This window comes from Megalobrama amblycephala, linkage group LG3 (genome assembly GCF_018812025.1).
Source record: "Megalobrama amblycephala isolate DHTTF-2021 linkage group LG3, ASM1881202v1, whole genome shotgun sequence".
NCBI lineage: Eukaryota > Metazoa > Chordata > Actinopteri > Cypriniformes > Xenocyprididae > Megalobrama > Megalobrama amblycephala.
The window spans coordinates 34,860,634-34,879,196 of NC_063046.1; the positions used below are offsets into that span (position 1 = coordinate 34,860,634).

Below are 18,563 nucleotides of genomic sequence, written 5' to 3' on the forward strand. Positions count from 1 at the left end.
ATACAGGTTTATCTAAATCTTGAATGTCAGTGAACGTCGTGAACCAAGTGAATACTGAACTGTGCTGAACCTCCCAGCCTCACAGGACACACACACACACACACACACATATACAGTGAATTCCTGCATATCTGGTGATGTCATCTTCCTCAGGCCTATGTCATCTGATATCTTTGATACTTCTAATAACCTGCTGTGTGTGTGTTCAGAAAAGGAAGACTCAGCGACCATCTCTGACATGGATTTGGATTGTGTACTTCGGAAATGCAAGATCGAAATCTTTACTAAGCAAGTCCTCCCCTATCCCTGGATAAAATGTACCCATTTCCCCAAATTCAAGCAAATTCCCTCAACAGTACAAAGACAATCATGTGCAGAGCACATGAAATCAGCCGCACATCTGATTCGTGATTACAGGCAGGAAAGCAAGGACATTTAGAGACTTTCGACATTTCCTTCCAATGCTCAAATGTTTTTTCATCAACAGGGTTCAGCTTTGATATACAGCAACCTGACAATTCACAAAAACACCAGCAGTGTTTACAAAGCATCTCAGAAGAGAGTTTATTGACGGCCCTCGCCATTCACAGGGATACTGGGAAAACCATAACACATCTTTAGTTAGCATTGTAATCAAAGATCTAACAGTATAGCTCTCAGCTAAAATAGGTTGTCATTTGTTTCTTGAAAGTTGGGTCAACATGGTCAGTTAGTCGGCAAACTGCTGACTAGTGAAGTTGACCGGTAAGATTGTATAAATTTTTTGTCTTTAATTTTTTTTTAGGTGACAATGCTTTAGAAGAGGCTAACTTGGAGAGGGCTTTAATATGCCAATATTGTAACAGTAACTTCTAAAGATGGTAAAACTCTTCAAATTCATCCTCTTTTTACAAACACCACCTCAGCCGCCACAGTACTAATTTTATGACAAATTCACCATTACCATTCATAAATATTACTGTTTTTACTGTATTTTTTTGATAAAATACATGCAGCCATGGTGAGCAAAATTCTTTCAAAAACATATCTCGAAGAAATATGTCTGATCAGTGTCTGGTGGATACTGAACAAGCCCAAATATACAAAGCTTTCTAAAATGACTAGTTGTTCTGACAACCTACTGACTAGACGGTTTTGAAAATATGCAGTTGTGTGTACGGTTCAAAAATGTAAAGATCATAGATCACTTAGGATCCAAAATGTACACCACTCGAGTACTAAAGTGGAAAACATATGAGAGAAGTTGAGGTTTATTTCATTGGCCAACATCTTATGGTTATTCGTGCCATGGTTTATTGCACCTTGTAGTGCTGGTAAAATAAGGTCATCAATAACATTCAATTCCATGCAAGCGGTCCTAAAGATCAATCAGAGTTTTCCTATACACGCACAAGCACAGGTCTTGCATGCAAAGTCAAGCCACTGGGCCATGTGACGTCATGCTTAAGAGAAAAACCACAGACCTTCAGCTCTGCTGCCATCTCCCTCGCGGAAAATACACACACACAGATACTTAAAATAAAACAGTAGAAATCGATAGAGAAATTTCAATTCAAACAGAACTGAAAGACAAATTCAGATTTATATATGCACCCTACTGTAAGAAATGAAAACCTTACTTGAAAAGTATGAAATCTAACATTTAGAGACAGAAGGACAGAAAAATGTAACAACAAGCAAACACGGCATTACACAGATACACATACGCACAAAGCCAGACAAACACTGAGGGAAGAAGTGGATAAGCCTTTGTGAGTCATCAGTTTTTAGCAACAGTGTGACAAATATGGACACTTCAACAGGAAGAGCTTCTGACACGCACACAAACACTGAACACGCAACAGAAACCCCACAACACACGCAATAATCTACATACACATTTTAATATGCTTTAAAACCACAGGACAAGAAAGACAAAACGCCACATAAGATACACGAAAAGATGAAACTGTCAGACAGACCGATGATATACAATGGGAAAACCACAATGAGAAGTGGGCTACATAAGTCAAGAACCATATTTTCAGTGATCTTTCTCCATTTGTGTCATAGATATGGAATTAAATCATTCAACTGTATCTAAATGAATGGCTTTAAAGCTCACGTTACTCACCATTTAAAAGAAAAAACTAATTAGTAAATTATTTTTTTGTAAGATGTGCCAGCCTAATAGGGCTAAGCTATCAAGACTATAATATATTAAGACTATATAATATATATTTTTGATATTCGTGAAATTGCTCTGAAATAGCTTAAAAGAGCATTTTAAATCAACAATTTTAAAGCAATACACAGTACATATTTAGTTTAAATAATAATGAAATACTATAGTAATATTTCCAGTTCCAAACTGGTTTTCACTAAATGAACACAAGGAAGAACATGGTAATGCGCCGATATGGCGACTAATATAAACTTATATACACAGATCAGGCATAACATTATGACCACTGACAGGTGAAGTGAATAACACTGATTATCTCTTCATCACGGCACCTGTTAGTGTGTGGGATATATTAGGCAGCAAGTGAACATTTTGTCCTCAAAGTTGATGTGTTAGAAGCAGGAAAAATGGGGAAGCGTAAGGATTTGAGCGAGTTTGACAAGGGCCAAATTGTGATGGCTAGATGACTAGGTCAGAGCATCTCCAAAACTGCAGCTCTTGTGGAGTGTTCCCGGTCTGCAGTGGTCTATCTATCAAAAGTGGTCCAAGGAAAGTACAGTGGTGAACCGGCGACAGGGTCATGGGTGGCCAAGGCTCAATGATGCATGTGGGGAGTGAAGGCTGGCCCGTGTGGTCCGATCCAACAGCTGTAATTGCTCAAGAAGTTAATGCTGGTTCTGATAGAAAGATGTCAGAATACACTGTGCATCACAGTTTGTTGCGTATTGGGCTCATCATAGCCGCAGACCAGTCAGGGTGCCCATGCTGACCCCTGTCCATCGCCGAAAGTGCCAACAGTGGACACATGAGCATCAGAACTGGACCATGGAGCAATTGAAGAAGGTGGCCTGGTCTGATGAATCACAGTTTCTTTTACATCATGTGGATGGCCGGGTGCGTGTGCGTCACTTACCTGGGGAACACATGGCACCAGGATGCACTATGGGAAGAAGGCAAGCCGGCGGAGGCAGTGTGATGCTTTGGGCAATGTTCTGCTGGGAAACCTTGGGATCTGCAATCCATGTGGATGTTACTTTGACACGTACCACCTACCTAAGCATTGTTGCAGACCATGTACACCCTTTCATGGAAACAGTATTCCCTGGTGGCTGTGGCCTCTTTCAGCAGGATAATGCGCCCTGCCACACAGCAAAATGGTTCAGGAATGGTTTGAGGAGCACAACAATGAGTTTGAGGTGTTGACTTGGCCTCCAAATTCCCCAGATCTCAATCGAGCATCTGTGGGATGTGCTGAACAAACGAGTCTGATCCATTGAGGCCCTACCTCGCAACTTACAGGACATAAAGAATCTGCTGCTAACTTCTTGGTGCCAGATATCACAGCACACCTTCAGGGGTCTAGTGGAGTCCATGCCTCGACTGGTCAGGGCTGTTCTGGCAGCAAAAGGGGGACCAACACTATATTAGGAAGGTGATCATTATGTTATGCCTGATCGGTATATATAAATAAACCAAACTTTCCAATGCTATCTGCATCTTTTACTACTGAGGTATTGGTACTGAGACGCTTGAGAAACTGACCTACTACCTGAAAAACGATGCGCAAGTGTAAAATCTAATTATGACAGTATTTTTGAAAGCATCCTCACTTTACAGAATTTTACACAATTGCCTAAAACATCTCACAGTACTGTAGCTTTGCAGGTCGGTTACTTCAAGCATCTTGGAGACATGGCCACAGTTCTTCTGGATTTAGACTGTCTCAGTTTCATCTGTTTCTTCATGTAATCACAGACAGATTCGATGATGGTGAGATCAGATCTCTGTGTGGAGCACCGGCTGTTGTCAGACTCCTTGTGCATACAAAAATCTCACTGGGATTATTACAATTGGCAAAATGAATGTTTGGAAATGTAAACTGATATTTCCTACTGCACACTACAGGAAAAGATATAAACCAGCTTAAAACCATTTTTTGGGGGTGAAAATACTTAAGTGCCTATTACTTTTGCACAGAAGTGTAAAAAGTCTACATATAGATTCATTTAAAAGTGTTTGGTGGAAATAAACCAAACTTTCCAATGCCATCTGCATCTTCTACTACTGAGGTATTCTTTCTTAAAGCTCCAACAGGTCATGATACAAAGATTTTTGTGGTTTTATGATCCATATCTGTTTACTTTGTGGCCATCTACAAAACCCTTCAAAAGTTAAGATTTGTTATGTTTTTAAAAGTCTCTTATGCTCATAAAGGCTGTGTTTATTTGATCAAAATACAGTTAAAACAGTAATATTGTTAAATATTATTATAATTTAAAATAGCTATTTTCCATTTAAATATTTTTTAAAAACATAATTTATTCCTCTGATGGCAAAGCTGAATTTTCAGCAGTTAATACTTCAGTCTTCAGTGTCACATGATCCTTCAGAAATAATTCTAATAGAAAGAAACATTATTATGAACCATGTGAAAACAGTGTAAAAGCAAACAGACAAATGTTGGACTGACACAGTTTGCTCTTCTCTTCAGATGAAAACTATTGGTGACTTATTTTTTACTCAGGGACACATGAAATGTGTTTCTAATAAAATTTGCAGTCTCTACTAGTAGCAAATCATGGTTAATAGTTTTCGTCATTTTAAAACAACAACAACAACAAAAAACACAAGAATAGTAATATATCTAAATAGACAGATAGACATACTTTTTTGAAGGAGAGAAAGGAGAGAAGTATGAATGACAAAATGCTCAAGTTAGTTCATGTCCACATTTTACAGAATTAGTAATACCGCTAAAAACAGTTACTTGTGCCAAAGCTGCATGTTTGAATGTGCACAAGACAAGAAGGAGATAGTTTGTATAATATTCTGCCAGTTAATTGAGACTGTAGAGGTTTAAAGAGGTTCATCTTCCTCCGGGCATGTCACATTATCTTTAGCAATGGGCTTCCCGACACACACACACCACTTTATCCCGTAGCGATCACACCATATTGCATTTCATTAAAATAACTGATGTCCACAGAAAGCATCATCTAAATAAGTTTGACCCAAATGAATCTGACCTGATCTGCTCCTAACCTATGACGGAACAACACCTTAGTGAATCGTAAGGAGAAACGAAAAAGGCTTTATCTAATGATCCTCAGATTCACGGGATAGGGCCCAGCACAGACAGGGGCCGTGAAGCGGTGGCAACATCTCTGCCAGAATGCAGTCGTGCTGTAAGTCAACCGCAGGGCGTGTGGCACGGGTTGGGCGGGCAGTGCTGAACTCTCTCCTCTCTATCATTTTCCATGTCCCACTCAAAACAAAAACCGCTGACTGGAGTTGCTTCACAGAACAGATCGTCTGAAAACATTTCGTTCCATATTTCGTTCCATATGAATTCTTGGCCTCTAATTTTGACTCTTCAAAAAAAGCATGGATGGAGGAAAAGAACAAGAGGAGACAAGAGGGTAACAAGAGAAAGAGGCTTAGAGAAAGTATAGCGAAACGATGGCGACAAATAGGGACCGTAACTATGGAAAAACTCCACAGCAGTGTCGAGAGACACTAAAACCAAACCTCAGTGGCTGTCCTGAGCCAAAAGAGCTTTTATTTTCAAACCGGCCATTAAATAAAAATGTAAAATGGCCAAAGATTACATTTTATTAAATCTCAGACAAAAAGAATGCCTGGTGAACAGGTTTAAATTGTCTGTACTACCCAACATAGACCAATTAATTTCAGGGGGAATAATAGATATTTGAAATCACATTCACATTTGTTAAAGGAAAACGGATCAAATTTGCTTTATATATGGTTTCATATTTTTGTTTTCACATACAGAGTTCATTCAGCAGGAACTATTCAAAAGCCTACATTGTAAATCTCAACAGTTTCACAGTTTTAAATGTCTTTGCCAAGGATTTACTTACATGACATACCTTTTATAAACTTAAACATAAGCGTTCACAATAACTTTCAATTTTTTGTCTAAAACACTGTTGCAACAACTATGAATACATTTTTGTCAAAAATTACTTGTACAATATAATATAATATTTTCCAGAAAAGGAAAATTTAATCACTTCTACACTGTAGAAAATAAATTTACAGGAAAAAAGGCTGTGGTTTGTAGAAATTAAATATAAAATACTGTGACAACAAACTGAGCATCAGAATGGGGAAGAAAGGTGATTCAAGTGATTCTGAACGTGGCATGGTTGTTGGTGCCAGACAGGCTGGTCTGAGTATTTCAGAAACTGCTGATCTACTAAGATTTTCATGGACAACCATATCTAGGCTTTACAGAGAATGATCCAAAAAAAGAGAAAAATAGTGAGTGGCAGTTCTGTGAGGAAAAATGCCTTGTTGATGCCAGAGGTCAGAGGAGAATGGACAGACTAATTTGAGCTGATAAAACAGCAACAGTAACTCAAATAACCACTCGTTACAACCAAGGTCTGCAGAAGAGCATCTCTGAATCCACAACACGTCAAACCTTGAAACAGATGGGCTACAGCAGCAGAAGACCACACCAGGTGCCACTCCTGTCAACTAAGATCAGGAAAATGAGGCTACAGTTTACACAGGCTCACCAAAATTGGACAAAGAAGATTGAAAAACGTTGCCTAGTCTGATGGTAGGGTCAGAATTTGGTGTAAACAACATGATAGCATGGATCTATCCTGCCTTGTATCAGCAGTTCAGGCTGCTGGTGTGGGGGATATTTTCTTGGCACACTTTGGGCCCCTTAGTACCAACTGAGCATTGTTTATGCACCACAGCCTACCTGAGTATTGTTGCTGACCATGTCCATCAGAGTTCATTGTAAGCTCTGCCAGTTTCTCTTGAAGCCAATACGGAAGTGACTTAAACTGCAAATCATTGATTGGCCGCTAGGGACAGGCTCCAAAAGAGAGCAGAATCTCATTGAGCCCCATGTTAAAATGCCCAACTTTACAGCAGAAATAAAACATGTTTACAGCCTGGTACAAATTGTGGTTTTGGTCTATACAACTAATTTTGCCCTTCATGACAACTGTGAGGGGGGAGAATTTTTTTATAACTCATCCGTTTAAATTATATTAAGCCTTAAAGTTCTGCATAATTAAGGGCGTGGTCACTTGAGTGACAGGTGGATTGCCGCTGCTGTCACTAGCCGTTTGTCTGCTGTCTGTGAGCCGACACGTTGCCTCAGCTAATTCCAGCCGCTGAATTTGGCATCTCTGCCGTGTTTGTGCTTTTTCAGGATTATTTCATACAATTATGAAATAATATGGCTTGCTGTGTGGTTAATGGTAGAGACAGATGTGTGTCTGTGTACATGTGCACACATGCGGAAGAACAGAACACACATTGTTGGATCGTCTTGGCATTGCTAAATGTTTTGTTCGTCAGATTTACAACAGTGAAACAGTGACAATGGCTGGAGAATATGCCTCTCAAGAAAGCACAAAATCTGACACTGCTTGGATATTATAACTAAAACTGCTGCACTATTTTGAAAAATTATACTTTGGACACGGCTCATTTGTTTGTGAGAGTTCAATGTATACGATCATATATAGTTTCACAACATAAATGGTGCTCAGATTGCATAATTTCTTGAACGATGATGGAGAGCAGATCATTCAGAAGAAATGTGATGCAAACAATGGACAATATATCAATGTTTCATGTATTTAACGCTTGTGTGGCCAAAAAGTGCTGTTGTTTGTTTTTCAATGGACGCTCATGGACATTTCACCAAAGTGCGACGGACTGGATTCATATCGCGATTGCTATTTCATTACAAAGGTATGAAGTCCCGATTTGATTTTGCGTGTTGTCATTTGCGACACAAATTACAATATTACTGCAGCTGGAGCATCTACATATTGTAAAAAATAAAAGACACCGTAGATTGACAGTAAACCTTTAGAACTTTCAAATTATATAACTTGTTATCTTTATAAATTTTTTAGATTGTGTCTAAGATAGATAGCTCCTTTCCCTGAGCTAACATGATAACGTCACCTCCTGGTTCCAACCACATCCCGCCTCTTTGCCCATTTTCAGTTATCCGGGAGTGACCTGCAGTGACGCGCTGTCAAGATGGCAACGGATGCTTTTGGGCTTCAAAAATGCTCTTCAGAAATCTACAGTTGACGTCACAGACACTACGTCCATATTGTTTTTTTACAGTCTATGATTTTAAGTCCATAAAACATGACCAATACTCATATATAGACAGAGCACAGGGTCATACACACTAAAACAAAACACTAGGATAACACAAAATAATAATACAATAAAGATTAACTACTAACATAAAAAGTAACACAAAACACCCTAGAGGGTTTTTACTGAGAAAAATAAAAGCGACAAAACTTTACTTGCAAAACACATGAATTTTACTTGCATGAGAACCATTTTATAGTAAAATTATAAAGATGTGATGTTAAACCACTGTATATTGTTAGTATATTTTATTGTTGGTACTGTAATAGTTAACCAATTAAGATTTTTACAGTTTCTTCTTTAAAAATGGCAAACATTTTCATCTAGTTCACAAATTTTGAACGCACAAGTGTAGGCCATACCAGAGGGCAACAAAGCTATTCATTTTTCTCAGCTTGTTTGTTTGTTAATAGCATGTGAAGGTGATAAACGTACCTCGTCAGGCGCTGTGGTTGAGGGCGCTCCCCAAACTTCCTGTAGAGAGAGAAAAACACTTTAGCAGAAATTCGACCACAATACAAACAAAAACATCATTTTTCTGCACACAAATATTTGTGAGCACACCTGTGTACTATACAGTACTACTGTAACACTTAAACACACACAGGCCCCTTTCCCATCACTCAACAAGGGGAAAACACATTCACGCACTCAAATGTGCCGCAACGGGCAAACACACACACCTGTCCGCTATTTGAGATTAGCAGGCTTGCAGCTGTTGTAGTGACCTTGTGAGAGCGCACTCACATGACCATGTGTACAAACACACACAGGTGGCCAACTAAACCACTTTCCCATTCTCATTACATCCACCAGGCTAATTATCACAGGAAAGTCGTCTAAAGACACGGTATACCTGCTGCCAAACACGCATCGCTTTTCCTTTGACAGGGATTTAAAGGAATGTTCTGGGTTAAACACAAGTTAAGCTCTCGGTACAGATGCTGTTGATTATCACGGCCCTCACTTTGTGAAAACGAGCATAAATCACATTTACAGTAATGAACTTATAGTGGAAGTCTATGGGGCTAGGCGTTCTCTAAATGTTAAAATATACACCGTTTTGAAAGTAGTTTTGTGTGAACACAATGAATATAGCATGATAAAATTGCTTACTAACCTTAAATCTGTAATATAATATCCAATATTTCAACTTTTACAAAACCACTAAACTCACACAATATATGATGAGACATCAGAAAGGACATGATTTAACTATTCACAAAGAACTAGTTTAGAGCAAACTAAAATTAAATTTTGCACATGGTGTAGGATTTACTTTGAAACTATTTTCACTCAGAAATTGACAGTAAATTAAATAAACTACAAAGAAATGTCAAGTAACACATTTAATTAAATATGACATTTTTAAGTAGAAAGGCTGAAAAATTGGTTGTATTTGCATCGTCAAAATGTTTTTTTTGTTTTTTTTTACTGTGTACAAGCTTTTTGGGTTTTTTTTCAGTCCAAATGCTAAAAGGGCAAGGAGTACAAAAAAAAAAAAAAAATTCACATTTCTGCTTTTAAACCCTGGCAAATGTGTTCCTCCACAGACTTAAAGTGGTATTTTTTTACAAACGGACTTTCATGTTCTTTTCAAACTTATGACACTGACTAACAAAATGATCACAATCAGAAAAGCAATGCAGCAGTTTTAAGAAAAGCCCAATGATGGCCCAGTGATGGCCTCACATTCCCTTAGACGTGATATTTCACGTCAGGCAGACGAAGGCTTGTTTCTTCTAAATGTCAAAGTGAATTGTAGAGTAACAGATCATGTGGAGTACAGTAATGTGGAACATTGATTGGATGGTTTCACTTATGCTTGTGACCTCAGATGGCAAATAATGAAAACCGTTGCTTCATTTCAAAAGAACCTGAAGCCCTGTCGTGACCCCTTCTGTTTGAAGCTGTTACTATAGAGACCCCACAACTGTTATTACTTCAAATCTAACTGAATGACTATCGTGCCCAAGACAATACTGGCCCCGTTCCAATTAGTTCCAATCCCAGAATCCAATGCGAAGAGCTTAGTGGAGATAATCCTCCAAACGAAATCAGAAAAAGAAAAAAAATTACATGATAAATGTAATATTATAAATTATATTATTTATATATCAAATAAATAATAATAATAATAAAAAAACATAAAAATCTAAACCAGGGATTCCCAAAGGGGGAATAGTGTTCACGAGGAAACTGCAGGGTGTTTGTAAGTTGATGAAAAGGCAATGTAAAATTCAAATGTAAAATGAAAATAAATAAATGGGGCTGCACGATAACCACAATATAGCTTAAAGTGATTATCAAACCAAAGGTACAGTACAATTGTTATTTACAACAGTAATATATTCAGGTCTTCATTTTTATAGAGTTACAACACAACTAGGCCTATTATTATTATTATTATTGACATCAGAGAAATGTGAACATGTGAATATCTGGGTTTCCATTACAGATTTGCGCAAAACTTTTGCGATATTTTCTAAATGTCGATTGAAAAAAACTATTGCGAAATGACACAGTTTCTATTAACTGATGTTATGCGACTAAAACGTAATTTTTTCCTCTCGTGACAAGTCATTCCAAAAATCATGGCAACGGATGTTAGGTATGTTATCCAAGCATTAAGATTGAAGCATTACATTTAGAATTCTGCATTCCCGTAATTCTTTTGTCTTTTATGAGTTTAATGAAGAACTCTCGTCTCGTGTCTAGGGCTGGGCGATATATCGCATGAGATTGTCATGCGCATTTCGTCAGTAAAGCCGGTTCCCTGATTACCGCTAAATCGCCATCACCTGCTTTCAAATGGAGCGCCATTTAATAGACAGCACCGTAGATCACTGACAAGCTACGCAATATCACGTTCATTGAATCGCCTTCGATAATGAACGCGATATTGCGTAGCTTGTCAGTGAACTACGGTTCTGTCTATTAAATGGCGCTCCATTTGAAAGCAGGTGATGGCGATTTAGCGGTAATCAGGGAACCGGCTTTACTGACGAAATGCGCGTGACAACTGCATGCGATATATCGCCCAGCCCTACTCGTGTGTGTCCAAACATACATTTCGGTTAGCAAGCTAGTCAACTAACTTAGATAGTAAGGAAGCTCACACAGGTTTGGGCCAACATGTATGACTTTGTAAATGACAACTTGATCATATTTGGAGCAAAATGTATGTCAGTATTGTAGTTTGAATATTTGCTTGTTTGTGTCAGTTGTAGTAAAGCAAACACAGGGCCACAGGAGCTCTGCTGTGGGTTGTGGCCCTGGCGTAGTCTTTACGGTACAGATGATCCCAGGGGTCCGTGCTAAACTGACAGCAGCCTTGAGGCCAAAGCTGAGTGGAGACAGTGACTGTGGAGGGTTTAAAATAGAAGAAGAGAGAAAAATCGATGGCTGGAGCTTCCTGATCCAACTCCACTGAACCTGAGGGAGTTACAGGAAGATCTCAAATCAAGTCACGCTGCCACTGCCACGAGACCAAAGAAGACCACCGCAGACTGAGAAAGGACACAACAACAACAGCCCAAAAGAACATATCTTTGAAAACAGCTGCATATGACTAAGTATTAAAGTACAAAATATTAAGTATGAATAAAGTATTACAAATATGAATTATATATTATGCCTATTGATATTGTAATTGCAATTCATTTTGATTAATACATCTAAATATTTGTTATATGTATGGCAGCTGCACGTTATTCTTTTATGAATACATTCCTGAAATGCACTACTATTCGAAAGTTTGAAGTCAGTAGGTTTTTTTTTAAAGAACTTAATATGTTAAATCATCAAGGATGCATTACATTGATCAGAAGTGAGGACTTTTTATGTTACTAGGACTTTTTAAGTTTCTAATTCAAATAAATACTGTTCTTTAAACTTTCTATTCAAAGAACCCTGAAAAAAGTAGCAGTTTTGATATAATATATTAAGCAGTACATCAGTTTTCAATATTGATAATAATAAGAAATGTTTCTTGAGCACAAAATCAGCATGATTTCTGAAGAATGACACTGAAGACTGGAGTAACGGCTGCTGAAAACAGGAAAAAATTACATTTAAAAATGTTAAAATGTTAAAAACTCTAATAATATTTCACAATATTGCCATTTTTACTGAATTTTTGATCTGATAAATGCAGCCTTGGTGAACATAAGAGACTTTATTAAAACAACAACAACAACAACAAAAGACGTACCAAACACAAACTCTTGAACAGTAGCGTACGTGTATTTTTCATATCAGTATAAATTTAATACAGCAACTGTAGCGACCGGAGGGCACATATAATTTATTTTTACAGAAAGTCCTACAGAATGTGCCAGGTGAATTTTAAAGGTCCCATTTTTCGTGGTTTTTTGAAGCTTTGATTGTGTTTATAGTGTGCAATATAACATGTGTTCATGTTTCGCGTGTAAAAAAAACAGTATTTTTCACATAATTTACTTATCTGTATACCGCTGTTTCCACTGTCATAAAAACGGGCTGATGACTTCCTTGTTCTTTGAAGTCCCTCCTTCAGAAATACGTAACGAGTTCTGATTGTGCCAGCGGTTCCTGTGTTGTGATTCGACAGCAGCTTAGCGCTCCTTGCCCGGAAAGGTCACGCCTCTTACCATAACGTGGAGATGCACGCGCTCAGTGTTATTGTAAACATGTCTTTAATTTTACCCTATCAATTTGAGCCGGAATCAGACCCGGTGATTGGACTGCGGGATGAAAATAACAGCGTTTCGACGACATGGCGACAAACACACTCTACAAACGCAACTCTTGTGTATTCCTGTGGGCGGAGGTTAGTCAAAAAACTGTTTTAGTGATGTCATTAAAGAAGGAAGTAGAGGGATGTAGTCCAAACTGGCTGTTCGATGTAGGCGACTTCTGTTAAATAAAATATCTCGCTTGGCATTGAACTTTGAGCTTTAAAATTTTACAGATTTTATTTATACTCTAACAACAACATTACACACTAACTAAAGTTTGAAACATGGGATCACGAAGAACGGGACCTTTAAGTAAACATGCAGAAATGGCAGCCTGAATTAAACATGACACATTATCTATCAAGTTTTCATAAGCTCTTCCTAAAGTTGTCAACTTTTTAAAACATCTGTATTCACCCCTCAAAAAAAGAAAAAGAAAAAGTGGTCGAGACAAGTTTAGTTGCCTGCAGGCTTAAATGAGTTAATCATGGCAGTCATAATCATAATCTCATTTAACAGCTGATTAATTGATCAGCCCTACTTTCTGGAGTTTCATGGGGGGAAAAAAAGATTTGTTTGAAATGGATCTTTGTAACATTCTGAATTGAAGCACAAGTGTCAACCTGCAAACTTGTTACAACTTGACTGAATACCCGTATCCTGACTCGACAATTGCTCTGTTGTAATACATAATCAGAGAAATTAGCTGTCTTATTTACTTGTAGACAAACAACAAAGCTTGTTCTCAAGTTTGGTAGAATACAAAAGGTCATGACATTTTAATGAGTGAGGGAACATTGGGAAGAAAGGGAGGGGAAGAGAGACGAAGACGACAGAAAGGGCTGGAATTAGGGGAAGAGATGAGGCACGTGTTGGGGAGAAGAGAAAGATAAGAGAGAGACAAAAAAGCAATTAAAAGAGAAGGGGAAAAAAAAGAGCAAGAAAGAGGATCAGGGGCTCAGCAGAAAGAGAGAGAGAGAAAGACAGTGTGTGTGTGTGTGTGTGTGTGTGTGTGTGTGTGTGTGTGTGTGTGTGTGTGTGTGTGTGTGTGTGTGTGTGTGTGTGTTAGTAGAATAATTATAGAGCTGTAGATCAATAAGGTTCCCACAGTGAAGTGCTGATGTTTGAGAGGATAATGGATACCAGCTCACTTCAAGCACATGCTGCTGCTACCACAAACCCCACAATCAGGGGCCCATCTGGGGCCACAGCTCAGCTGGCCAACACCAGCCGCCTGCCCTGGATCTCCAGGCTCAATTAATAGGTTTTTTTTTTTTTTTTTTGGCCCTTTCTTCTTCCACATGCCTCACCAAAAGAAATGATAGAAGCATATTTAGCAGGATATTACTATAACTATCAGAAAAAAAAAAAAAAAAAAAAAAAAAAAAAAAAGGTTTTAATTTGCACGCATTGAAAGTTTACCAGATACACATCTAAATGATAGAGTGTGTAGCTTTTCATTTCTTAAACCATGTAGGAACATGTATCATGGCCATATTCCAAGACGACAATGTCAAGATTCATCAGGATCATAATTGTGAAAGAATGGTTAGGAGAGAGCATGAAGAATCATTTTCACACATGAACTGGAACCTCTGAGTCCAGACCTTAAACTTAAATTCATTACAAAGTCCTTGGTATGTGCTGGAGTAGACTTTACAGAGTGCTCACCTCTTGCATTGTCAATAGAAGATCTTGACCAAGAATTGATGCACGTCTTGATGGAAATAAAATCACAACATTTATTTCCATTTGTGAAAATGATTCATCATGCTCCCTCCCAACCATTATTTCACAATTTGATGATTCTGATGAATCTTGGCTTTGTCATTCTGGAATATGGCCATGATGTGTCTTCCTACATGGTTGTTTAAGAAATGAAAAGCTACACACTCCATCAATTAGGGTTAAAAGAACTGTTTCCAAACATGCAGAATAACATGCTAGACACATAATAAATCACAGCAATAATGATCCAGTATTAGACTCTTAAGTATCTGCCTATTAAAATGCAAACAGTGACTTTTTTCTTTTTTTGGCCGGGCAGTGTATAACATAACTTCACACACATTGAAAAACTTCAAAAACACTTTCTCTGGAAAATGGCATACTGTGCAAAGGCTTATTCACAATTTCAACAAAGCTCCTGCATGTCCACTAGCAATAAAATGTTATCTTGGTGGCATTATCTTGTTTTACATCAGCAGAAGTCACAAAAAAAAAAAAAAAACCCAAACGTTCAACTTTGCAAAGCATAGAAATAGTTGCACATGATCAACAAGATAAATGTAAGATCACTGGAACACAGTAACAACTGGTTGGAATCTCTCTCACTCCAGCCCTGAGCCATCAGGCCGCTCTTAATCTAAAGTATCACAGTATCACTTATCAAATCATTCAATTTAATGGTGCTAATTTAGTGCAATAAATTAAACATGCATAAACCAAATACAAGTGAGGTGTTGATGCCAAGCAACTTTTATTTAGATTTAACAAATTCTTCTACACCACTGCATTACGCTCCGTTTACATTTTCACTTTTGTTACATAAACAAAATGTAAGGCATGCCTGGATTTTATCCATTGGGAATCGATCGGATGGTGAAAAGTGGCCATTTTGTTCCAGAATAGAGCCAGATCTGCATGAGGGACACGGAGGCTGAAGGTCAAGCTCGTGTGTTCACCTTAATGATGTATCCCAGTGGTAATGTTTCTCAATAAATCTATCATTATTTGCTACTATTGCTGTAAACTTCAGCATAAACTATAGCAGTTATAGAGCAAGATATTACATTTTAGTGTAAGACTACAAAGAACAACTTTTTTTTCTTTGGAATAACTTGATGAATCTTACACAATAAGACCAAAGGTGCATTACGAAATTTAAAAAGTTGCAAAGTAGTGGAAGTAGTTTAACCATGTTTTTTTTGCTTTTGTTTTTTTCACATGACCTCCATTTTCATCAAGAATTATGAAATATTTCACAGTTCAAATTTGAACAGATGGTATACTAAATTCAGTTCACTCTTACTGCAGTTGCTTTGGCATGAAAGTTCAGAGGACTGCTTGTTCAATCAGACAATTCAGGTTTCGAAATACTACGAGAAAAAAAAAAACTATTATGCTGAAGGAAAAACATTTACTCACTTTCACAATTTTTCCATTCCAAATGAGTAACTCGTTTTTGCATATCAGCAAAGGATCGTTTCAAGTGCAGGCAAAGTTATGGGCTGACAGTGGAAGAATCAGGTATTGACAGAGCTGTATATATGAAACACTGTGGTTAACGTGCACCTGTTATAAAAACGGTTCTCCACAAATGGCAATATCAAACAGTGCTACTTCTTTTAACTGGCATATAGCAAGGCCTACTTGATATTTTTGTGCCATTTGTGTCAGATAATTGAAAACAGTCAAATCATGCACTTAATCACATAAGTGTTTTTGGGTTATTTATGTCTGGTGAACTCTACAGACATTTCTTCAAGCCAGAGAGAATTTAATTGGTTACAAGATCAAACATGAAGGCTGTGGAAGTCAATCAAATCGAGATCCCACCACATGTCAAGACGCTGGAGAAAGAGTTGTCATGAGAGAGTGCCGAGAAAGAGAGATGTGAAGTGTGAAGCTAGTGCGAGAGCAATAAAAAAAAGAAAAAAAAAAAGAAACAATTTCGACGAAAAACCACCAGCATTTCCTTGAAGTCTTCCTACAGAGAGAGGAGTTAAAACGTGAGTGCCTTCAGAGGTTTGCGAGCATTATCCACTGAGCAAAAGAGTGATATCAAACAAATAAAGACAAAAATACATCACACTTAGTTGTTTGTGAACATCCAACAATTCAAACACGCTGAAACTCTACTCGACACGCCTTCTGAGCTAATCAGAACACAAAACAATGACAGGACGCCCAGATTTTATTGTTTTGGAGCATATTTACGCTCATTTGATCCTGAGGAAAATATGAGGCTGAATGTGACTCAAGTGATGGCTATTCCATTTCACTGGCGTTATGAGGAAACGTTTTTTTTTTTTTTTTCAGCTCGTAAAAAAGAGTGATTAGAAAATGAAAAAAGTGCCCAGATTACAGCTGGAGTCTTATCCTATTTACTCAGTGAGGTCATGCGGTAAGATAGTTCTCTCTCCAGCTCCGCCGCTATCTGTCCGACTCGACCCGTGGCTGTTTCTTTGTGTCCGTCCTCATGGGACAGACTGACAGTTAAGAGCTACACACAGTTCAGAACCAAGACAGTAACTGAGACACGGGGTGTGTTAAGTATCAGTTCAATTCATTTTCAGCTTTCAAAAACATTCCCCTGAGAAATGATGACCATAGGCCTGTCTGAAGATAACATCACAACGAAACACTGTCAAATGCTTCTGAATCTTATTAAAAAAAAACATTTTATGTACACAGGCTATTATAACTTTATGAACTCAAAAAAGTCCTCCTTTTACAGTCCAAATATACATGGACAACTTTAATGATACTTCTATGGTGAGTTTTTGTCCTTTTCGAGACCTGAAAGCCCCCATTTACGTGTTCCACACACACACATACACAAACCTATACAGGTTTGGAACATGAAGATGAGTAAATGAATGAACAGTGCATCAGATGAGAAAATTCTATTTATGAAAAGGATTGATAACAGACTAATCTCACCGGGTATATTATACTCCTTAGTTTAAACAGAAGGTGTAAATGGTCATTAAGTTCTAAAATATGACAGTGCAGTATAATCTCTTTAAAGTTGCGACAGATTTTTTTCAATATTGTGCCATACACATGGCTGAGTCATTCACAATAAAATCTGTAACAAAAAAAAAAAAAAAAAAAAAAAATCTAAGAATTTTCATTTTATGTCAACTTTAATAAGCGAGGTATGTGTGTTGAGGTGGTGGGGGTACAAGCAAAGCAAAAAAAAAAAAAAGCAAAAAAACCTATAAAGTTTCAAGAAGAATGATGCCGGTGACATTTCCCCTTTCAAATGCCTGCAAGCGGGGCTCAATAGAGGAAAAGGAAGTGCTGTCAGAATTGTTTTTAATCTGTTTTTCTGCATGTTATCCATTTTTTGCTTCCTTCCCTCCATCCTTCCGCTCCTTTCACTCCTGTCTGTTCCATGACAGCACACAAGAAGAAGTTCCTCTATTACTCAAGGTCGACTGAATCAATGAAGTATCACGCTCGCTTCTGTGCTAGTCGACTTACGCATATTGCATTTCTTCAGTCTGTGATTTATTTTGCTTACTTTATTTGTGAGGTAAAACTGATTTTTGTGTTAACCTACATAGATAAGCTCAAAGGTGACCTATATTTCAGAACAGAGGTGTGGTCTGTGTTTACAGAGTAGGCACTTTGCATTACTTTGATGTAGGGATGTCAAAAGTCACAGTACTTCAGCACCAAGTTTTTCTAAAATAATGAAAATAATAAAAAAAAAAATCCATCTTTATACATGCAGCGGCATGAATGATCAAAAAATTCTATGTTTGGATGAATGGACCTCCACC

The 18,563-nt window shown here is 37.7% G+C and overlaps 1 protein-coding gene across 2 annotated transcripts in view; it reads right to left on the reverse strand.

Moving 5' to 3' along the window:
* Positions 1-18,563, reverse strand: part of rbpjb (recombination signal binding protein for immunoglobulin kappa J region b) — a 69,002-nt gene that overhangs the window by 24,137 nt on the left and 26,302 nt on the right. For both annotated transcript variants that reach the window (XM_048185256.1, XM_048185255.1), the window contains exon 2: positions 8,768-8,806. Coding sequence is in view for 1 of the 2 variants with exons in the window: in XM_048185255.1 (XP_048041212.1) it covers positions 8,768-8,806 (39 nt within the window). In the remaining variant the exon portion in view is untranslated. The remainder of the gene's footprint in view (positions 1-8,767; positions 8,807-18,563) is intronic.